The sequence below is a fragment of the Mandrillus leucophaeus genome, unplaced genomic scaffold (genome assembly GCF_000951045.1).
Source record: "Mandrillus leucophaeus isolate KB7577 unplaced genomic scaffold, Mleu.le_1.0 Scaffold820, whole genome shotgun sequence".
NCBI lineage: Eukaryota > Metazoa > Chordata > Mammalia > Primates > Cercopithecidae > Mandrillus > Mandrillus leucophaeus.
In genome coordinates this window covers 117,384-139,615 of record NW_012108920.1, presented here as the reverse complement: position 1 = coordinate 139,615, position 22,232 = coordinate 117,384, and the positions used below count along the sequence as shown (strand labels likewise).

The 22,232-nt window shown below is 56.4% G+C and overlaps 2 protein-coding genes across 7 annotated transcripts in view; one reads left to right on the top strand and one right to left on the bottom strand.

Moving 5' to 3' along the window:
* The first annotated feature begins 5,156 nt into the window (after positions 1-5,156).
* Positions 5,157-9,676, top strand: DERL3 (derlin 3). 4 transcript variants are annotated; one of them, XM_011967960.1, is made up of 7 exons: positions 5,157-5,282; positions 5,400-5,465; positions 5,577-5,650; positions 5,767-5,860; positions 6,361-6,556; positions 7,072-7,162; positions 9,270-9,676. In XM_011967960.1, exons 1-7 carry the CDS (start codon positions 5,190-5,192, stop codon positions 9,316-9,318), a joined length of 663 nt encoding a protein of 220 aa, XP_011823350.1. In that variant the 5' UTR covers positions 5,157-5,189; the 3' UTR covers positions 9,319-9,676. The 4 variants fall into 4 exon arrangements, with proteins under 4 accessions (XP_011823350.1, XP_011823349.1, XP_011823346.1 ...); XM_011967959.1 differs by having other exon boundaries at positions 9,223-9,670; XM_011967956.1 differs by lacking the exon at positions 9,270-9,676 and adding an exon at positions 7,264-7,492.
* SMARCB1 (SWI/SNF related, matrix associated, actin dependent regulator of chromatin, subfamily b, member 1) overlaps positions 9,650-22,232 on the bottom strand; it is a 36,898-nt gene continuing 24,315 nt past the window's right edge. For all 3 annotated transcript variants that reach the window (XM_011967962.1, XM_011967963.1, XM_011967961.1), the window contains exons 6-8: positions 18,462-18,652; positions 10,453-10,584; positions 9,650-10,022 (exon numbers count right to left, since the gene is read on the bottom strand). In XM_011967962.1, the coding sequence (XP_011823352.1) occupies positions 9,983-10,022; positions 10,453-10,584; positions 18,462-18,652 (363 nt within the window). In that variant the 3' untranslated portion in view covers positions 9,650-9,982. The remainder of the gene's footprint in view (positions 10,023-10,452; positions 10,585-18,461; positions 18,653-22,232) is intronic.

The following is a 22,232-nucleotide window of genomic DNA, read 5'->3' as shown; positions in this document are numbered from 1 at the left end:
TATTTTTATTATTTTTGAGACAAAGTCTGTTCTATCGCCCAGGCTGGAGTGCAGTGGCACGATCTTGGCTCACCGCAACCTCCGCCCCCGGGGTTCAGGTGATTCTCCTGCCTCAGCCTCCTGAGTAGCTGGGATTACAGGTGAGTGCCACTTCACTCAGCTAATTTTTGTATCTTTAATAGAGACGGGGTTTTACCATGTTGGCCAGGCTGGTCTCCAACTCCTTACCTCAGGTGATCTGCCTGTCTTGGCCTCCCAAACTGCTGGGATTATAGGCATGAGCCAATGCACCCAGCCAGGAAACATATTTTTTTAAAAATGTATTTTTAAGAGTCAGGGTCTCAGTCTGTCACCCAGGCTGGAGTGCAGTGGTGCAATCTCTGCTCACTGCAGCCTCGACCTCCCTGGCTCAAGGATCCTCTCGCCTCAGCCCCCTGGCTCTCCCTGCCTTCCCAGTTGGGGCTACAGGCATGCACCACCATGTCTGGCTAATTTTTGTATTTTTTGTAGAGATGGGGTTTCTGTATGTTGCCCAGGCTAGTCTTCAACTCCTGAGCTCAGGCAATCCGCCTTCCTCAGTTTTCCAAAGTGCTAGGACTATAGGCATGAGCCATCACACCCAGCCTTCCTCCTTTTTTTTTTTTTTTTGGTAACAGAATGAATAGTTTGGAGAGTTGGGACAGTATTAAAGGAGAGAACCAGAGGCCTGAATAAGAGTTAGTGGTGGTGATGAGGCATAGGAGAGAAGGGAAAGGCCTAGAGAGTTCCGTGGGAGTGTCAGGTGTGACATAGGGGGCCGGGCGTGGTGGCTCACGCCTGTAATCCCAGCGCTTTGGGAGTCCACGGGACGATTGCTTGAGGACAGGGGTTTGAGACCAGCCTAAGCAACACAGTGAGACGCCATCTCTATAAAAAAAATTTTAAAATTAGCGGGACATGGTGGCATATGCTTGTTGTCCCAGCTACTCGGGAGGTTGAGGCGGGAGGATCACTTGAGAGCAGGAGGTTGAGGCTGCAGTGAGCTGTGATCACACCACTACTCTCCAGTCTGGGCAATAGAGCAAGAGCCTGTCTCTAGAAAAAAAAAAAAAAAAATGCAACATGGGGCTTTGGGTACAAAGCTGACTCCAGGCTTGGGGGCTGAGGATGACCCCTCCTAGTGTGTGAGGCCAGTGAGGGGGAAAGCTGGGTGGGGTGAGTATACAGAGGGCACTCTCCTGTCTACAGACACTGAGAGGGCCTGGATAGGAGATCTAGGTGTCCTATGGGAGTCAGCAGGAAGGGTCACAATGCCAGGGAGGTGGCATGGGGAGCAGAGCCCATTGTTACCTTACCCCACAGGTCCCCAACCCACCCACCGTCCTCAGCACAGGAGAAAGAAGGCTGGCCCAGCCGGCAGGTCTGCCACCGTGATATTAGCGTAAGGCACTTCCTCACTAGGACCCATGGATACCCAGGGCTTCTCTCCATAAAGAATTATCTGGAGGGGCTCAAGGGTCCAAGGAGAAGTGGACCTAGTGTTTCCAGAGTGGCCTGTTCTGGGCGTCAGACTGGACAAAAAAGAATGGAGGTCTGCCCCAGGCCCTGTTCTGCTTCCTTATATGCCTTAGTTTCCCCATCTGAGGATATCCTGGGGCTCTGGAAAGGGAGCCTCTTCAGTGGACCCAGCCGCTGCTCCCTGGATGTCCTGCCATGCTCCCTCCCAGCCCTGGCTGGCCTCCCCCACCCACCCCAGGCTCCTGGCCTCCCAGGAATGTGCTTCTCAGCCCCCAATCTGGGCGCCTGTCTTATCGGCCCCCAATCGAAGGGGAGACAGACGCCCCGGTCGACAATGGCGGCCCCTCCTGTTAGCCCCAGCCTGACCCTGAGTTGAGGGCCAGCCAGCGCCTGCTAAGTGCCTGGAGGAGGAATACCTCCCCTTCCCCACACTGACATGAAACCCGACCTCCTGTACCGGCTCCTTTGTGCCCGCTGGGCGCCCGCGCCGGCGTCAGAGGCCCTGGGTCCCCGCCCTGCCGCACACTGTGGCTGCCAGGGTGGGATTTGCTCTGCCTGGCATGCTTCCAACATGACCTTAGCCTGCTTTGCTGGAAAACCAAGGTTGTCTGTGGGGGTCCCCTCACCCTGCTCCCAGTCCCCAACCCTTCAGAGTCTTGGTCCAACCCCTGCTGTATGAGGCCAGACCTTCTCACATCCCTCCAGCAAATGCACATCCCTCCAGCAAATGCACATCCCTCCAGCACTCCAGGCTCTCCCCCTCCCCTCCAGAGCAGGGAGGAAGGCTCCTGAACCCACTCTCATCAGGCACTGGTCTCAGCCCACTCCCCAGGGAACCCCCCTCAGGGCGCTTGTGGGACCCTCATGCTCTTGGGATCCACCTGAGAACCTTCTCAGCCAGTTCTCCCTCTTGGCCAGTTCCAGTCTCCTCGGGGGACCTCAGAGCCCTGTCCAGAGCATCCCTCGTGTTCCACACTTCCCTGCAAGGCTGCACTCCCCTTGTTTGTGAAGGCACATCCATTTGTGTGCCTCCCTCTCCCTCCTGCCTGCCATTATCCTGGTTACCAGGAGCCTTAGCATGGCTGCAACTCAGTCCCTTCCCAGGCCACGTCTCCCTGGATTATCACTGCCTGGCTCCTGAAGCCCTTTCCTGGCTCAGCCTCCCTCGGCCTCCCCAGCTGGGGCTGCCTTCCCTCCCTGGCTACTGCAGGTCAGGCTACCCAGGCCTGGCCTCTTTTCTCCATCGACCCTTGCCCCTTGAGCATCTCACACATGCCCAAAGCTACACATACCATTGATCTACTACTGGATGACAGCACCCACATTAGGACTGTCTGCTCCAACCCCCACCCCAACACCACACTCAGATTGTTCCAAGCGATGTCACACAGAGGCCTCAAATTTGATGAGGCCGGAACAGGACCCTCTATCCCCCTCACCTTCTCCCCACGAGCCCTCCATCTCAACAAAGACGACCACCATCCATCCACTCTGCAGCTCAGGCCTCTGAATCCACTTGGACTCCCCTCTCTCAGCCCTGTCCCATCTGTGGACAAACCCGTATCCCACCCCGCCTCGTCCTCCAGATTCCACCCCTCCAAATAATCACTGTCCCTTAAAGCCTCCCCCTGCTCACGGATTCCTCTGGCAGTCCACTACCCTAAGAGCAAACACAGAGGGTTTTGTTTTGTTTTGTTTGTTTTAAGTTTAGTAACATATACATAACATAAAATTTGTCCAAACTATTTTTAAGTGTTCAGTTCAGTGGTATTAAACATTCTTATGCAACCATCCCCACCATCCATCTCCAGAACTTTTTCATTTTCCCAAACTGAAACTGCACTCATTAAACAATAACTCCCTGATCCTTCTCATATGAGTGGAACCATACAGTATTTGTCTTTTTGTGACTGCCTTTTTTTTTTTTTTTTTGAGACAGAGTCTCACTCTGTTGCCCAGGCTGGAGTGCAGTGGCATGATCTTGGCTCACTGCAACCTCCATCTCCCGGGTTCAAGCGATTCTCCTGCCTCAGCCTCCCGAGTAGCTGGGATTACAGGCGCCTGCCACCACGCCCAGCTAATTTTTGTATTTTTAGTAGAGACAAGGTTTCACCGTGTTGGCCAGGCTGGTCTCAAACTCCTGACCACAGGTGATCCACCTGCCTCGGCCTCCCAAGTGCTGGGATTACAGGTGTGAGCCACTGTGCCCAGCCTTGTGACTGGTTTACGTTACTGAGCGTAATGTCTTCAAGGGTCATCCATGTTGCATCATGTGTCAGAATTTCATTCCTTTAAGGTTGAATGGTATTGTTTTGCATGTAGACACCACACTTCGTCTGTCTCATCACTGGGTGAACCGATGTGAACCATTGTGAATAATGGGGCTATGAACACGGGTGTATGAATATCTGTTTAAGTCCCTGCTTTTGATTCTCTTGGATATGTACCCACAAGTAGCATTGCTGGATCATACGATAATTCTATTTTTAGTTTTTTGAGTCATGGTCATGTTGTTTTTCACAGCGGATGCACCATTTTATATTCCCACCAATGGTGCCCAAGGGTTCCAATTTCCCCACATCCTAGACAACACTTTATTGTTTTGTTTTTCACAGTTACCATCCTAATGGCCACAGGGATCCTTGTAAAGTGACAAAATTCACATCTTCCCAGAGGCATCCTAGGTTACCCCACCTAGCACTGCGGACCCCCACGTGTCCTCACCCCTCAGTTGGCAATACTCTCATCAAGTGTCAGCACTAGCTTATTGTATTGACTGCCTCCTGGCTGGACATTAAGAGACAGTGTCTTTTACTGGATGCTGTATCCCCAGCATACAGTTGTTTAGTAAACGGAGGGGAAGGAAGGGAGGAAGGAAAGGAGGAAGGAAGGGAGGAAGGGAGGGAGGAAGGGAGGGAGGGAGGGGAAGGGAAGAAGGGAAGGAGGGAAGGAGGGAGGAAATTTCTATTTTCCACCAAAATATTGAGGCTCTCTCCTGCCTGTCCATTTGCTCTGGTGCGCCTCTCAACCCTCGGGCCCCACCTGGACTCAATCCCCCAGTCCGGCCTCTCCTTCCGTGGCCCCAGGGAAGAACCCTGACAGGGGCCAGCACATTTGAGTGGGGCCCTGGAGGTTTGCACACATTCCCGAATGCCTCCCTGCTGTGGATCCGGTGGGCCTGTCTCGGGTTCGCAGCGAGGAGAACGTTGTGGCTAGGTTGTCAGTGAGCTGGAAGTGAGCCAGCACTGTCTGAGCCGCCACACTCCCTGCGCCCCCCACGCGCCCCGCCCCTTCCTGTTTTGCCTCGCCTGCTCGGGTCTTCGCTCCTCTAATCCTACGATCTTAGCCCCGCCCCCGTGGTGTCGTGGGTCCTCGCTACTGGCCCTCTCCTAGAAAGCCGCGAAGTGACCAGTTCCTCATTGGTCACACGTTCTCCCGCGCCACCACCGCAGCCACAACAACCGCCACGTGCTCAACCTTGGCGCCTGCCCATTGGCCACCAGCCTCTACCCGCCCACTCTCCCTTTCCGCCCCTAATTGCCCTCTTCCTCCTTCCATTGGCTGCCGGGCTCAGGGGCTCTCTTTTCAGCCGGGGCGCGCAGCGCCTCGGATGCGGATTGGTAGAAGGCGGGGCTGGGAGGCGGGTTAAAGAGCGCGTTGCTGGCTGGGCCACGCGTGCTTGAGAAGGTTCAATGGCGTGGCAGGGACTAGCGGCCGAGTTCCTGCAGGTGCCGGCGGTGACGCGGGCTTACACCGCAGCCTGTGTCCTCACCACTGCGGCGGTGGTAAGCGGCCGGGCGGACCGGACGTCGCCTTGGTTACAGCCTCTGGCGGGAGGGTGAGGGTCGCCATGGTTACGGCGTGGCTCCCTGGCAGCTCTTGACTGGCCCCTGGTTCTACAGCAGCTGGAGCTCCTCAGCCCGTTTCAACTCTACTTCAACCCGCACCTTGTGTTCCGGAAGTTCCAGGTGAGGCCGCCCCGCCCCGCGCACCTGTGGGCCCGGCCCGCCCACCCCGCACCTGACAGCCCACCCCGCACCTGACAGCCCACCCCGCACCTGACCACCCGTACTCCGCAGGTCTGGAGACTCGTCACCAACTTCCTCTTTTTCGGGCCCCTGGGATTCAGCTTCTTCTTCAACATACTCTTCGTGTATCCTGCGCCCTGCAGACATAGGCTGGGTGGAGGGCAGGCCCGCAGGGCTGGGAGAGCCCGGGACGGGGAAACTGAGACCCCACCTGGTGGCACTTCCTATACCGACGCCGTAGGTTCCGCTATTGCCGCATGCTGGAAGAGGGCTCCTTCCGCGGCCGCACGGCCGACTTCGTCTTCATGTTTCTCTTCGGGGGCGTCCTTATGACCGTATCCTTCCCGCAGGCTCTGGAATCTCGGGCTAGGGCGTCTCGGGGTCCGGCCTGTGTTGGTCCTGGGGCTTGACGTGAACAGCCGTACCAGAAAGGGACACAGTCGCTCCTCCAGCTTAGTCTGTGTTGAGGGTCGACTTTGTGCTCAGCTGCAGGGGCCAGGGCTAGATCTTCAGTGCTCTATGCAAAATACAAGGCGATGCACAAAAGAGCCCGGTGGGGTGTCAGGGCCACTAGCTGAGCCCTGAATGCGAGTAGCCGGGAGAAACTGGGGCAGGGACAGGCAGTGGTTGGACCCTGGGATGAGGCTGTAGGTGTGCAGGGCGGATCTCATGGGACCTGAAGCGGACTGTCTGTCGCCTTTATTGGACGGGCTCATCTTGATGAGGGAATAGCACAGAGGGGAGATGAGGGGAAGAATTCCGGGGGCTTGAGAAGTCAGAGGGGCCCTGAGCTTGGGCTGAGGCCTGCCACCGGAGCACCTTGACTCTGGCCCAGCTGCTGGGATTCCTGGGCAGCCTGTTCTTCCTGGGCCAGGCCCTCATGGCCATGTTGGTGTACGTGTGGAGCCGCCGCAGCCCTCGGGTGAGGGTCAACTTCTTCGGCCTGTTCACTTTCCAGGCACCGTTCCTGCCTTGGGCACTCATGGGCTTCTCGCTGCTGCTGGGCAACTCCATCCTCGTGGACCTGCTGGGTGAGCCTCCTGGTACATCCAGTCCACCCCAGGCTGGCCACTCCCCTCAGGACACGCTGCTTATGCCCTGGGGCCCCTCTCCCATCCGTGCTGGAGCTCTGCTCACATCTGGACCTCTCATCTGGCTCCATCCCCATCTTCCTGCCCTCCCCGCTGCTGTGCTCTTACAGCCCCTCAAGCCACCTGGCCCACATAATTTGCATCTTCAGGGCTGATCTGCTGATGCTTGCGTGGTCCTGATGGGGGTGGGGGATGGGCGGGTCAGGGTTCCTGCCCCATGGCTCCCACTCCTCCACTATTCTCAGGCCCTCCCCTCCCTGTGTCCTGTCTGCTTCTGGGCCCTTTAAGCTTGTCCTTCAGGGCCCACCCTGGGCTGACACTCTGCAAGATTTTGGGGAACTCATGCTCTGGGGCCTGCAGGGCCACCAGGCTGTGGATGGGGGCCGGGGCAGGTTCTGCTGGTCTAGGACTCTGGGCTGTGGAGGGTGACCCTGCAGTCCGTGGCTGTCTCACAGGGATTGCCGTGGGCCACATCTACTACTTCCTGGAGGATGTCTTCCCCAACCAGCCTGGAGGCAAGAGGCTCCTGCTGACCCCTAGCTTCCTGTGAGTGTTGAGAGTCCTCCCCCCCTCTCCCCGCCCTCAGATGGATCCCCACCAATGGGGACCTGTGCTGGCCTCTGCTTAACACGGGCCCCTCCCCACAGAAAGCTGCTCCTGGATGCCCCTGCAGAAGACCCCAATTACCTGCCCCTTCCTGAGGAACAGCCAGGACCCCATCTGCCACCCCCGCAGCAGTGACCCCCACCGAGGGCCAGGCCTAAGAGGCTTCTGGCAGCTTCCATCCTACCTGTGATCCCTACTTGGGGCAGAAAAAACCCATCCTAAAGGCTGGGTCCATGCAAGGGCCCACCCGAATAAACAGAATGACCTGCAGTCTCTCGGCCCACAGCACTGGCTTCCCCACCTCACCCAGCCACATCCTTCTCTGCCTGCCCCGTGCCCCGTCCTCACTCAGTGTCGCCTCTCAGCCCAACTGTAGGTGGTAGGATGGGGTGCCCATAGAGGGCAAAGAAACTGCCTATGGTTGCCCGGCAGAGCTTTGAGCTCACAGGTGACAGGCTCAGGGTTTTCATCCTGGCCCTACCAGGGCTTTTGGGCAAGTCCCGCCCACCATAGGCCTCCGCTCCATGCCAGTCAGTGGGGAATTTCACCAGATTTCGGCTGCTGGGGCCAGGACAGGCCTCTCCTAGACTGTGCCGAGCCAGCCTACAGATAGATGTTCTGGCCAGTGGTGCCTTCAAGCTGATGCCGATCTAGCCTCTCCTGTTCCTCATCAGCCACCCTGACAGGTGGGCCTATAACTCATTTATCATCTGGTGACACCAAAGCCCCATGGAGTCAGGTGCAAAAGAGGGCCAGGACTGGGTCTTTCTTCTGCCCTTTCTATGACCCCAGAGCCTTAGTTTTCACCTTAGCAGAGTCCTGAGACTAGGTGAGGGAGGGACTTCTGGAAGGTTCTGTTCCTGCTCTTTTTAGCTGAGGACCTGTGTGAGCCTTATCTGACCCCTACGGCTCACTTTTCTCTTCTGACCTGGCAGCTTTCCTTGTTGCTTTAGGCCTGTCCATGTTGTGGTTTATTTCTGGATGCTCAGTGGCACGGGGCTTCCTCCAGCTACAGGTTGTCATTTTCATGGTAACAACACTGTTCTCTGTTGAATCTGCCCTCCATGTTGTAGCCAGACCTTGTGGAGCTGGCTCTGCGGCGGTGTGAACTGGCAGTCAGGAGGGAGGGCCCGGCCTCCCCCGGCACCTCCCAGCCAGGTGGCCCTGCCCGACCTGTGGGGTGAGGCAGCCAAGGTTCCTTCCATCCCACCAGTTGTGGAGACACAGGGCTGCCTCACCCTTTCATTGCCAAGGTTCCTGCCTCATGGATGGAACAAACACCTCAGCAATGAAACCTGTTCATGTCCAAGAGCAGCTGGGCTGGGAATCTTCCCTTTTGTTCAAGGCCTTCCAGTAGGGCCCAGCTGTCCCCTTGCTGTGCGTGGGGCTCTGGGGAGTTCCACTCTTTGATGCAGGGCAGAGGCCCTGAGTGCAAACTCCCTCGGTAGAGTCTCATGCTAACATGTGCTCAAAGGAGCCCCCATCTCACATCCCAGCGACCAAGAACCTCAATCCCTAATCGGAGCTCTGCCTCTGCCCACATGGGGCCCTACCCCACTTCCAGGGAGCACGGCAATCTCTGACCCTAGCCCTGCCCTGGCAGCAAGGGACTTGCCAACAGCTGAGGGTGGCAGCAGTCTGTGCTGGGATCTGTGCCCACTCCCTTCAGTGAGGCTGGAGCTGTGAGCCAGTTTGCTGCCCTCCCAGATCCTATGTCCATTCTAAAGAGTGGGGACCCCTCCCTATTACAGATGAGAACACAGAGGGGACACGAACTCCTTGGAGGCAGGGCTGGGAAGGGACCTCGGGCTATGTCTCCTCCCTGCACCGTGTCAACCCCAAGAGCTGGCACCAGGCCGGGAGGGCTATTCCCATACTCCTCACAGCTGGCCTGTGAGGCAGGAACTGGCCCAGGCCACAGCGCCTGCTGGGGTGGGAAAGGGCCCCAGTTGACCTGGCTATGGGTGCCACTGGAGCTAGAACAGCCCTCCTGCACCCAGGCTGGCGACAGCCCAGCAGTGCCCACACAGGACTGGGCCCTCCGCAGGGGACTTCAGAGCAGCAAGGCCCCAGCTGGCAGTAGCCTGACCATCTGAACACAGCAGAGCCAGGGCAGCCCAGGGACAGCAGGAGAGCTCACGGCACCTTTCTGAGGCCAAGCAAGCGGAACAGAGTTAGGGCTGTTGCTGAAAGGCAGAGAACTCTGCCCTGAGCCTCGCAGCCACTCTTCTCAGCTCTCTGGGTCTGGAAGGAGAACAGGCTGAAGGGAGCTGAGGTGCTACCAGAAGCCGCATTCACCCTCACTCGCCCACCTGGGAATCGGAGGCAGAGGAGGGCGAGGCCTGTGTGTCAGCCTTGTTCACATGCCACCTTTGTCCCCCCAAGCCCCAGCCCCACTTCTGGCTCTCATTATTTTTATGCTAAAACTTTGAAGAAATTGAACATGACCTGTTGCCTTTTATTTAAAAACTGTTACTAGCCCTGCCTGGGGCTCCTATACAAAAACAAAACACAACCTAAAATAAGGTTTCTTCCTGACCCTAGAGACTGGGGAGGGGCGGGGAGGGTGGGGGGCAGGACTGGGGCTCAGCAAATGGAATGTGTGCCGGGAAGGGCCACCCGGAAGCCCCCACTCCACCCCCACCCCGATCCTCAGGATGGCACTGGGCTGTCCCCTCGCCTCTGTCCTTGCCAGAAGATGGAGGAGAGGCGGCCCAATCTTCTGAGATGCTCCGTGGGAGCCGCGTGCTGATGGGCTGGTTACCAGGCCGGGGCTGTGTTGGCGAGACGCCTCATCCGCCTGGAAGAGGAGTGGGGAGGGCAATGAGTCGGGGCCAGTTCCCAGCCTGGGTGCTGCCCTTCCCAAGGCTCTACAGGGCAGCCAGGTGTGGGGGTGGGAACAGAAGCAGGATATGGCCCCCAGCAGGTCTGGACCCTGCCTTCTCTCAGCCTCACCTGTCTGCCACTCAAGCCCTGCTCATCACTCCAGGGACCCCAAAACCTGGATCTGGGCTGTGGTCAGACCCTCAGCCTGAGGAATTGTGTTTGTTCCCTGCAGGGAAACATACTCTGGGGCTTGGATGGGGCCTCATCACCCAGAAGCCTGCCTGCCTCTAGCAACACTAGAGGTTCCCAAAGACCATGGGAGACTGGGAAAGGCAATGGCCCTGCCCCTGCCTGGAAAGCCAGATGCCTGTAGGCAGAGCCCAGGACCACAGGGCCAGGGGTACCTCGTGTTCCTGTCCTGGTCGCGGATCTTCTTCTCCATCTCGGCGTCTGTCAGCGTCTCCAGCAGCGGGCACCACTGGTCCGCATCGCCCGTGTTCCGGATGGCAATCTCCACTGTGGGCAGAGGGTTCTCACTACGAGGAGGGGAGGCAGTGAAAGGAATGACTTTTCCAGCTACAGATGGAGAGTCCTCAGAAAGCTCTGGCCCCTGTCTGTGCCCTGCTCCTCCCAGCAGCACTGTTGGCACCCAGGGGATGCTCCAGTCACCTGAACCCCAAGGGAGCTGCTGGAGGCGCCAGCGCCTCTCCAGAACAACAGTGTTGTCACCATGACTCCATGGGCTTCCCTTCAAAGTGAACTTTCAACAGGCCTTTTGCGCCCAGCATCTCTCTGTCTCTGAGATGGAGGAGGGGGCCATTGGCTGTGGAGGTGGTCGTCCTTGACAGGACAGCACGGGCTGGGCCACGCTGATGCCACAGTGCCATAGTCAGGGGTGGAACCCATAGGAGCAGGAGGACTGTATGCTCCACCCAGTGTCCAGAGCCAGGGCCCACTGATCAGGGAAAAGGGATGGATGGTGAATGGGAGCAAAGGAGTCTCCCAGAAGTCCCCAGCGCCCCACTACTGAGGGCCACTGCACAGCCTGTTCCCTGCATGTTCTACACACTTGCCCCTCAGCCCACCTCCTGGCCAAACAAAACCCCTCGAGAGGCTGGTCTGTGCTTAGGATCAGACAGCTGGCTGGCAGGGAGCTGGACTGAAGCCATATCCCTGGACCACACTTTGCCCTGGGTCTCGTAGGGACCACCCGACTCTGCCCCAACGTACCCTCCTCTTGCCAAGGTGATACAGCAGAGGAGGGGGCAGCAAGGGCAGAGGCTACACAGGCATGGGGTGGACATAGGAGTGCTGGGGGAGGTGGGAGGGTGGCTGGCTGCCCCCTTTCTGGGCCTTGATTTGCAAGTCTGTGATAGGACGCTAAGGAGACCATAGCTGTGGATGCCACAGGGCCCGTGTGCCTCCCACATGCAGTGGCCCCTGTCACCCCCACCTCTGAGACAGCAGCTTTGGGTGCTGACAATGTTTCCCGGTTGAGTGACACCAGACCCCTGGGTTGGCAGAAGGCCTCAGACTGCGGTCCTAACCATGACTCTCCCACTTCCCCTCCCCTCTCCACGGTCCTTTCCTTTCTCCTCCACTTGGGCACCTCCACTTGGCTCTCCCTAGATTCAGCCCTGGGAGAAGACACCCTGCCAGCCTGCAGCTCTGCAAAACACAGTGAGTTCTGGGGAGCAAGGACAGGCCGGGCTCAGGGGAAGCGCCAGGCGGACACTGATAGAGTAAGAGAGGACAGGTCCCTGCAAACCTCATCTGGAATATGGAAACATTTATTGCTGTGAAGGGCTTTTGAAAGATGACTGTTATTAAAGCAGCCAACACACATCCATTGAGGGAGCTTCCTAGGGGCCAGGGACCTTCTCACAGCCTCCCTGTAGCCGGCGCTCAAGGTTGTGGGACCGGTCCGCCTGCAGAGCGAGGCCCGGCTCCCTATATCCACACCAGTGAGCGCACACCCAGCACCGGGAGCCACGAGCCCGTTCCAGGTTGGGCTCAGTGCTGCTCTCCTCAGCCTGGGGTCTCAGGGACTGTGAGCACACAAGGCACAGCACAGGGCACTGGCTGCGGCTGGCTCTCCCTGCAGCAGGCCTGACCCCTCACAGCTGACGCTCAGCCCACCAGGTCCATGCCCATGAGTCCCAGAAGCTCGAGCTCATGCTGGTGACGCAGAGGCAGGGCCAGAGGCAGTGTTGGCACCCCCACCTGTGTGGGCCTCTGGGGCTAACCCATCCTCAGCAGCTCCTGACAGCTGGTCCCCGGCCAGCACGGGGGAGGGGGGCGTTAGCAGTCTAGGGACCGCCCCAGCCCCAGACCCCAAACAGCATTCCTCACCGTGAGGGCTCCCAGCAGCCTTCCTTGGAGGGCAGACATGAAAGGCACTGAGCCCACACCGAGGGGAGCAAAACATGTTTTTCTCTTAAATAAGAGCTGATGAGTGGGTCCCAGAGACTCCTTTGTTTACCTCCCCTTGACACTGGGAAGATTCCACTCCAGTGGGTTTGTTCTAAAATAAATGCTCGCACCAACCACGTAAGAATGGGCCTAGAGCCAGCACTAGCCTGCCTTGGGTTTTGGGGGGCATATGGGCAGGGAGATGCTGTCCTGAGTTCCAAACGGTGCTGGGGACCCTGGAAGCCACCCTGCTCCCCACTCCTTCCAGGGAATTCTGGTTCATGGGCTTCGAAGCCACCAGGGACCCTAGACCTTCCTACCACCCAAAGTGTCCAGGTGGGGACAAAGAGACCCAGGCAGGGATGGTTATGTCTGAGTTGACAGAGAGAGGCAGGACTGATGCCGGTCAAGTATCTTGAGGTTTACTTTCAATGTGATCTCACTTTCATGACCTCACGTGATGCAACAGACAAGTATTATCCCCACATTACAAATTACAAAATATAGATAGACTTCAAGGAAAACGACCTGCCCACAGCCACTCGACCAGGAAGGGGAGATGCCAAAACTTGGTGTCGCCCTTATGTTTGCAATCAACACCTCCGAGGCCGCCAGGAGCCTCAGCTGATTTTTCCAAGGGTGTCAAGTCCACGCAATGGAGGAAGAGTAGTTTTCAACATGGTGCTGGGGCAACATGACTCTGCATTGACAATGGATTCTCAGATATGAAACCAAAAGCACTAGCAACAAACTACAAAAATAGATAAATTACCGGCCGGGCGCAGCGGCTCACACCTGTAATCCTAGCACTTTGGGAGGCTGAGGCAAGTGGATTATGAGGTCAAGGGATGGAGACCATCCTGGCCAACATGGTGAAACCCCGTCTCTACTAAAAATAAAAAATTAGCTAGGTATGGTGGCATACGCTGGTAATCCCAGCTACTTGGGAGGCTGAGGCAGGAGAACTGCTTGAACCCAGAAGGCGGAGGATGCAGTGAGCCGAGATCACAGCACTACACTCCAGCCTGGTGACAGAGCGAGACTCCATCTCAAAAAAAAAAAAAAAAAAAAAGATAAATTGGACTACATCAAAATGAAAACTTTTGTGCTTCAAAGAACACTATCAAGAAAGTGAAAAGGCAATCCCCCAAATGAGAGAAAATATCTGCAAATCATGCATCTGATGAGGGACTTGTATCTAGAACATATAAAGAACAATTATAACTCAACAATAAAAAGACAACCCAATTAAGAAACTAGCAAATCACTTTCTCCAAAGAAGATACACAAATGGCCAGAAATACAGGCAAAGATGCTCAATATCATCAGTCATTAGAAAAATGCAAATCAAAACCACAATTACTTCACACCTACTCAGATGGCTGTGATCAAAAAGAGAACAGCAAATGTCGGCGGGATTCAGAGAAACAGGAATCGCACACTTCTGGTGGGAATGCAAAATGGTGCAGCCACTTTGGAAAACAGTCTAGAAATTCTTCAAAATGCTAACCATTGAGTTGTCACGTGACCCAGCAATTGTACTCCTGGGTATATAGCCAAGAAAATTGAAAACAGATGTTCACACAAAAACTCGTACACCAAAGTTCTCAGCAGCAATACTCACAATAGCTGAAAAATGGAAACAACCCAAAAGTCAGTCCGCTGATGAATGAATAAAATGTGGTCTATTCACGCAATGAGATAATATTCAATCATAAAACATTATGCTAAGAAGCCAGTCATAAAAGACCACCTATTAGATGGTTCCATTTCTATGAAATACCCGGAATAGGCAAATCTACAGATAGAAAGTGGATGAGTGGACACCTATGGCTGAGAGACGGTGGGGAGGAACGGGACTGCCTGCTGCGGGGTGTGGCGCTTCCTTTTGGGGTGATGAAAAAGTCCTAAAATTGACGGTGGTGATAGTTACACAGCTCTGTGCATATATCAAAAACCACTGCACTATATACTTTAAATTTGTGAATTGTATGATTTATGAATATCAAAATAAAGCTGTTAAAAAAACAAATAAAACCTGACATCAGGCCAGGGCTGGTGGGCAGAGCTTGGGGAGGAACCTGTGAGGCTCACACTCAACCAGCACAATGTGTCCCTGACATCCCCCAGCCTAATTCCTGATGCTGTGCCATCAGAGGGACACTGCCTCTCTGTCCCTCATGCAGGCCCAGCTACCAAGCTCCCTGACCCTTAGTCTCTCTTCATCCCCACCCTGTACGTGTAGGACTGCTAGTGTGCAGAGCCCCCTGGGGCAGACGCCCTGCCTGATCCACAGGGCCCACCTTCCTTCTCAAGCACCTGCCTGTCCCTGGCCTCCTCTCGATCCTTCCTGCTGCAGTCCCCCGTCAGCACCTGCCCTGGCCATCCTCACCCCAGGTTCTATGCCCTCCATTGCCCTTCCTCATGCCCACAGCCTCCAGTGCTTTCAGTGGCCATGGCACACTGATGGCCATGCACGTGAATCTGTCTCCTCTGCCAGACAAGGCACTGTCTCCTCCAGTCCCTGGCCAGGAACACAGGGTTGGCCCAGGGGAGGTGCCAGTAACTTTGCAGGATCAGCTCTCCTCAGAGGCTCTGCCTAGCCCAGCCTCCTTCCCCTTGAGCCCTGTCTCCTTCCTGTCACTGGCCCTTCATCCTACTCCACTGGCTCTATGACGTCTGTGTCACTCTGGTCCCAGTCTGTCCTCTAGGAGCCTAGCGCTTCTGACCAGTTTGTCATATGCCCGTTTCCCCTTCATGCTTGTCTCCTGTCTGTCCCACTGCCAAAGGGAGCAGGCTGTACTCTGTCCCAGTTCCCCCGAGGTGTGGGCATAGTGGCCTTGCGCACACATGTCCTGTGGCCGGCAGTCGCCCCACTGTACCGTGGATCCAATGTCCCCATTGCCGAGGAGGGTATGGAAGCCAGGCACTGAACTCTGGCTGGGAGAGATAGAGGGACTGGCTCTTGGGGAATCAGCGAGTGCTTCCATTATGGGGTGACCTAGGCCCAGAGCTGAAAACCCTTTTTTTTTTTTTTTTTTTTTTTGAGATAGGGTCTAGCTCTGTTGCCCAGGCTGGAGCACAATGGCGCAATCTCAACTCACTACAATCTCCGCCTCCCGGATTCAAGCAATTCTCCCGCCTCAGCCTCCTGAGTAGCTGGGATTACAGGTGCCCACCATCACACCTGGCTAATTTTTCTACTTCTAGTAGAGACGGGGTTTCGCCACGTTGGCCAGGCTGGTCTCCAACTCCTGACCTCAGGTGATCTGCCCCCCTCGGCCTCCCAAAGTGCTGGATTATAGGCGTGAGCCACCACGCCCAGCCTGAAAACCCTTTTTAAGAAGTCATGTGACACAGCAGTTGCCAAGCTTTCTGCGTGGCAAAGACCAGGCCAGGACTCCTGGTCTAGCTCTCTGTGGGCTGACTGGTCCCTGGACCTGGGGACTCAGCAGCCCATCCTCCTTTCCCCAGGCAGGGCCAGGCAGGACTGACACTGGTCTCCCTGGGGACAGAGTTAAACAAAGTCCCTCCTAAGAGCCCATGGGGTGGGGTGGTACAGTGGGGGGAACGCGGGTTGGAGTCAGGGATGACAGTCCAACCCTAAGGCCCTGTCCTGTCATTGAGGCTGTCTTCTAGTATGGGAAGTGGGAAGACACACGCAGCCCTCCTGATGCTAAAAGGCCACTCAGGACACTTCCCAGGTGCCCAGGCAGGCCGCCCCTACCGCCTGGCTGCTGTGATAGGGACCTGTGCTCACCCTGGTCCCCCCTGTGGGATGGCCTTGCCTTTAACCCTAAAGATTTGAAACCTGCACACTCAGCATAAGAGACAGCAGGGGGTGGGGGGTCTGTGACGGCCCCAGGCCCCACAACTGGAATGCATTAAGTGGTCACTGAGATAAAGAGGGGATCCGTCTCTAAGTCCTGACCTGCCACTACCAGGGACTCCCCAGGGGGCCTGCTCTGGAGCCACTCTGCAAACTGCAGAGGGCCCAGAGTTTGGCAAGGAATTCAGGCTCAGGTCACCTTCGGGTCAGAGCAGGAGGGATGGTGCTGTGGTGGCTGAAAGAAAGGATGCTGCGAGGACCTGTCAAGAGGCCCTGGGGACTTCACCTCCTGAGCCCGGACTGTGGGCACGGTGGCTGCAGGGCTAGGTGAAGGTCAACACTGTAGGGGCCGGATGCTGGGGGCAGCTAGTCTGCCACCCATGCCTGCGAGCCCAGAATGAGGGTTCTGACTGGATCAGCCTCTGGGGGAGGAGGTGCTCAGTGCTGATGCTTGCAACATCACTGCCTCCCGGGTCCTCGGACCCAGCTCTGGTGGAGTGAGGCCACCCTTGACTGACTCTCTGGCCATAGGGCTTGGCTCTGTGCAGGGTGAATGCACACTACAGCTGCACTCCCAGGCAACACCCCGCGGGAACAGGGAGGCATCAGACGCCAGACCCCCAGCCTCCTCTCTGAGCTGCCCTGTCTGAAGCAGAATCATGTGACTGGCAGGGCTGCTGGGGGGCAGGTCACAGGATCTCAGCACCACTGCGCTCAGGCAGGGGCTCAGCTGTTTCCCAGGCCCGGGGCCCTCGAGCCCCGTGGGTGGCTCTCATTCCTTCTTCCTTGCTCAGATTTACGGGAAGTCGTAGAAGCTGTCTCTTGGGATGTCTGGGAAAACAAGTTAGACACAAACCTAACGAGCTCCATTAATTGTCATGGCTTTGCAAAACAGACCTTCCTATTTGCTCCTCATGTAGCATTTTAAGCTGTCCTCCCTGAGTGATGACTGTAGATGTGGAAGATGATAGTCTGATGAGCAGATGAAAGCCAAACATCCTGTTTTGATGTAGGGATGCTTGCCGCACCCCCACCCCGTCCCAACACAGAGGACACGGTTAGAAACCACAGGGCTTCCCAGTCCTAGAGTCCCGCTGAGCCGGGAGAGCTCAGCCTCTTCCCAGTCCCAGAGTCCCGCTGAGCCGGGAGAGCTCGACCTCGCTATTTTTTTTTTTGGAGATGGGGTCTCACTCTGTCACCCAAGCTGGAGTGCAGTGGCATGATCTTGGCTTACTGCAGCCTCGACCTCCTGAGCTCAGGTGATCCTCCCACCTCAGCTTCCTGAGTAGCTGAAACTACAGGTGTGCACCAACATGCCTGGCTCATTCTGGTATTTTTTGTAGAGATGGGGTCTCCCCATGTTTTTCCCAGGCTGGTCTTGAACTACTGGGTTCCGGTGATCCACCTCAGCTCCCCGAAGTGCTGGGACTGCAGGTGTAAGCCACTGTGCTGGGCCCTGACCTCGCTTTTAACTCTAAGTCCTACCTCCTGCCAGGAACAGGAGGGCCTCTCCCAGGTCCCAGCACAGAGGACACTGGACTGGAATATTCTGTTCACACCTCCACCACCATCTCAGCCAGCCCAAATGCTGCAGGCAGGGATCAAGGTGACCTGTCTCTATCTTCCAGGGCAGCCAGGATGGGTTCCAGCCCAGCATGGTACTCATCAAATGCTCTCTGACTGACCAAAGGCAGAGTTACTATAGTAAGAAGGAACTGCCAGGGACCCCTGACTCTTGAAAGCTGGGCGGGCCTCTGTGTTTCAGACAGAATTCAAGTTCAACAGATGAAGAACTCTGGGCAGGGGCCACCCTGACCAAAATAACAGTCTGGGCAAGAGCAGAGAGAGAAGGTGTGGGGCAGGATGACTGAATGGTGGATGGCGGGGGGCAGAACCAGGGCTCCGTGGAGGTAAGGACTTGAGGTTCGCCCTGACAGAACTCAAGTCTTTGCCAGCTATTGCGTTAAGTGCTTCTAACCCTACCTGGTACAGCGGAGCCCCGGTGAGACACACAGGGCAGGAGGGGGACACAGCAAACACACAGACCCCAGCCAGATGGTGCTGCGAAGCTTGAGAAAGCCTCAAAGGTATCACCACTCACACAGAGAAGTCTTTTTCTCAAAACAGTTTTGCAGGGAGATGAGGGAGGGAGAGATTTGTGCGCGATCCTACCTGAAGGCGTAGGTCTTCTGATGCCAGCTCAGCTGTCCCCGGATGCTGTATGCGATGGTGGTGACAAACTCCCCGCCCAACCCCAGCTCCGAGCACAGCTTCAGGGCAAACTTCTCTGGCGAGTTCTCCTTCTCTGACATGTCCCACTCAAACTGGTCCACCAGGGAAATGTTTCCCACATGGATATTCAGCTGTGACGACAACCAAAGGACATGAGTTAGAGCCTTTGGGACTGCCCCCAGCCCAGGGAGGCCGCGAGGAGCGGGGGCCTGCCAGGCCTGCAGCGCACCCTGCCCACCAGGGTCCACCGGCTGAGAACTGCAGGTGGCCCTTGTCCTTTCAGTTCCCCATCCCCAAAACAAGGCTGACCCCACAACCCTCCTGTCTACCATGAGGGGCTCTGGCTCAGGGCCCAGCACAGTCACCCTCAAGAGGCCCTGAAGTGACCCCGGGGGCACCTGAGTCCCATCTTACCTTCATCCCATCCCCGCTGTGCCCTGTGCTGGTAGAGACCTTCCTTTCTGCCCTTCACTCTTGCTGCCATCGGTCTTACGTGACTACATCGGCCAGGCAGGCCTCAGCTAAGGCATCCCTAAGTCCTGTCTTAAGCCAATGTCTATGCCTTTACAGAGCTTGCCCCTCTCAGAAAACCCTGCCTAGCACATTCACAGATGCACCCCACTCTAGGCCAACACAGCGAGGCGACAGGGAAGCCTGTGGGGAGCACAGTGCTGGGCCAGCTCCTCCCACACTCCCCAGAGGACTCCCTGCAGCGCATGACTCACAGCCAGAGGGCCCAGGCCCTGGGTGTGCTGTCAGGGGGTTTTAACCAGTGGACACCTGGGACGCCAGCACCCAGCCGAAGAAAACACAGACTGTACCCCAGGAGCTCCCACCTATGCCCGCCCCGCCTGGGGAAGCACCATTTTGACTTCTCACTCCTTGAGTAGGTATGGCTCTTCTGAATAAGATGGACCCTTCGGGGTCCAGTTTCATTCACTCTGCGTCATGCTTGCAAGACTCCTCCCACTAGAGTGTGGGGCTGGGGTCATCCCTCATTGCTGTCCAGTGCTCCATGGGGCAAGCAGGCCACAGGGCACCTGCCCATTCACCTTAGATTTTTTTTTTTTTTGGCGGAGTCTTGCTCCGTCACCCAGGCTGGAGTGCAGTGGCGCGATCTCGGCTCACTGCAAGCTCTGCCTCCCGGGTTCATGCCATTCTCCTGCCTCAGCCTCCCGAGTAGCTGGGACTACAGGTGCCCGCCACCATGCCCGGCTAATTTTTTGTGTTTTTAGTAGAGATGGGGTTTCACCGTGTTAGCCAGGATGGTCTCGATCTTCTGACCTCGTGATCTGCCCGTCTCGGCCTCCCAAAGTGCTGGGATTACAGGCGTGAGCCACCGCGCCCCGCCTGTCCTTAGGTTTTAAGTCAAGGATCAGGGTAGGCAGTTGCAGGAAGAACTCACCACTGCCTTGGAGCCCAGCCCTTCTGGGAACTTCTGCCCCCTTTTAGAGATGAGGGCACCCCAATCCCCAATCATGTTCATAAAGCCCTGTGCCTCAGAGCCCTACACACCACCACCCACTTGCTAGCATGGTCTTCCCCTCACCTGGCAGGGCCAGCCTCTTCTTAGCATCCTGGTCTAAGCTAAAGTGCCAGCTCCTGAGAGCTCCCCTTCCCATCAGCCCCTTTCCACACCCGTCTCTCCATTTTCTCCCCCTTTGGAGACAGGATGTCACTCTGTCACTCAGGTTGGAGTACAATGACATGATCATGACTCACTACAGCTTTGAACTGCTGACTCAAGGGACCCTCCTGCCTCAGCCTCCTGAGTAGCTGGGACTACGGACAGGCACTACCATGTCTGGCTAATTTGTTTTGTAGAGACAAGGTCTCTACAAGGCCCAGACAATATATCAAGTGTTTTGGGCAGAGAAGAGACCCTATGGTTGAGCCCTCTGCTCCCCCAGGCTTCCCTGCTGCCTCTCTGTGTTGGCCCAGGCTGGCCTCAAAAGATCCTCCCCCAACAGTCTCCTGAGTAGCTGGGACTATACATGCAGGCCACCATGCTGGCACCTCTCCTATTTTCTTCACAGCACTTAGGACTGTCTGAAACAATCTGAATCATTTGCCTCCAGGAATCCTAGCATAGGCAGGGTGTATTTGTTCTGGGAATCAAGGAATCCTCACGCAGAGGGAGGAAGCCAAGGGGCAGGGCTGCACCATCCTGTACATGGCATGCAGCCAGGCAATGGGGGCTGCAGTCAGGCCCCCATGTCCTTTGCTATCTCCACATATGCCTATGCCTGATGATGACCGGAACAGGAGGTACTAGCCCTTCCCAACTGGAATCTAATGCCAAGCAAACCATGTGGGTGTTGGGTCCAAAAAGAGCATGCAGCAGCAGACAGCCCAGGGAACCACCCAACAGGACTCCCTAGGACCATGGGCACATGGCTCCCACCCAGCAAGCCCTCCCTGCCCTGGGCTCATGGATGGAGTTGCCTGTCCCCTGCCATTCAGTCACTAACACATTCATTTATTCCAAAGTCTAGACTGTGTGTCTACCAAGGAGAGGCACAAGAGAGACAAACATTCCAAAGGCTGCTCTGAGAAAGGTGAGGTGGTGCATGTCTGTCGTCTCAGTTACTCGGGAGGCTGAGGTGGGAAGATCACTGGAGCTCAGGTGTTCGAGTCCAGCCTGGACAACACAATGAGACTCTGTGTCAAAAACAAACAAACAAACAACAACAACAAAAAAAGCCATGCTGGTGGGGGCACTGACAGACGCTAAGTAGGTGAAGTGAGCATGTGGTGTGCCAGACGGCACGGGAGTGCCAGGGAGGAAAGGGAGGGAGGGGCAGAAAGTCTGGGCTGGCCTCAGAAGTCAGGAGGCCAGGAAGGCTTCTAGGAGAGAGGCCTTTAGGAAGAAGTGAATGTACCCCAGGAGCAGGAATGTGGCTCCCTGGGGTAGAACAGTCCCAGGTGGGGAACACAGTGATGTAAAGGCCTGGGGAGCCAAGGTCTGGCACTCAGGTCGGCCCAGTGAGGGGAAAAGGGAGGAGATGAGGGTGGCGAGGGACTGGAGCAGAGGGCAGTTAGGGCCCTGAGGCCTTTGGAAGCGTCTGGCTTCCACAGAGGGATGTGGGAAGCTTCTGCGGTATTTTGGGCAGAAAAGAGATATGGGCTGAGTTGCCATGCTGAGACCTCCACTGGAAGGCAGGGAAGGAGGGAGGGAGCCATCTGGCAGTGGCCTTGGTGGGGTAATGAGGAGCGCTGGACTCCAGGTGGACTCACAGAGCCAAGGCAGGGCAAGGACTCCCAAGCAGGTGCATAGCAGGGCCAGGTCCCTGCCCACCTCCCCCAGCCCTGACTCACATCTTACCCCATGCACTCTCCTGACAGGGCCTGGACAGTGCCACTGGGTCTGATGGCTCAAATTTCAGCAGCACCATGTCCCCAGCTTCCTCCCCTACCCGCCAACCCCTGCTGGAACTGGGCAAAGCCGACCTGGGCCAGGTGCCCTGACAAGGGCAGCCAGGCCTGGGCTTTGGTCCCAGCATTGCCAAGAATATCTGTAAGAGGCCGCTCCAACCTAAGGCAGTCTTTCTGAGGAGACAGATGGTTCTCACGTGCCATGGCTCCAAAGATTCCTGTTTTCCTTCAGTCATGTTCCAGGATCAAGACAAAGAAGGATGTCCTTAGAGAAACACCCAGCTCTGGCCAGGCACGGTGGTTCATGTCTGTAATCCCAGCAGTTTGGGAGGCCAA

Coding starts and splice junctions, on each gene's coding strand:
- DERL3 (XM_011967956.1), top strand. CDS start 5,190: ATGGCGTGGCAGGGACTAGCGGCCGAGTTCCTGCAGGTGCCGGCGGTG. Junction 5,861..6,360: donor TCGGGGGCGTCCTTATGACC/GTATCCTTCCCG, acceptor ACTCTGGCCCAG/CTGCTGGGATTCCTGGGCAG. Junction 6,557..7,071: donor CATCCTCGTGGACCTGCTGG/GTGAGCCTCCTG, acceptor GCTGTCTCACAG/GGATTGCCGTGGGCCACATC.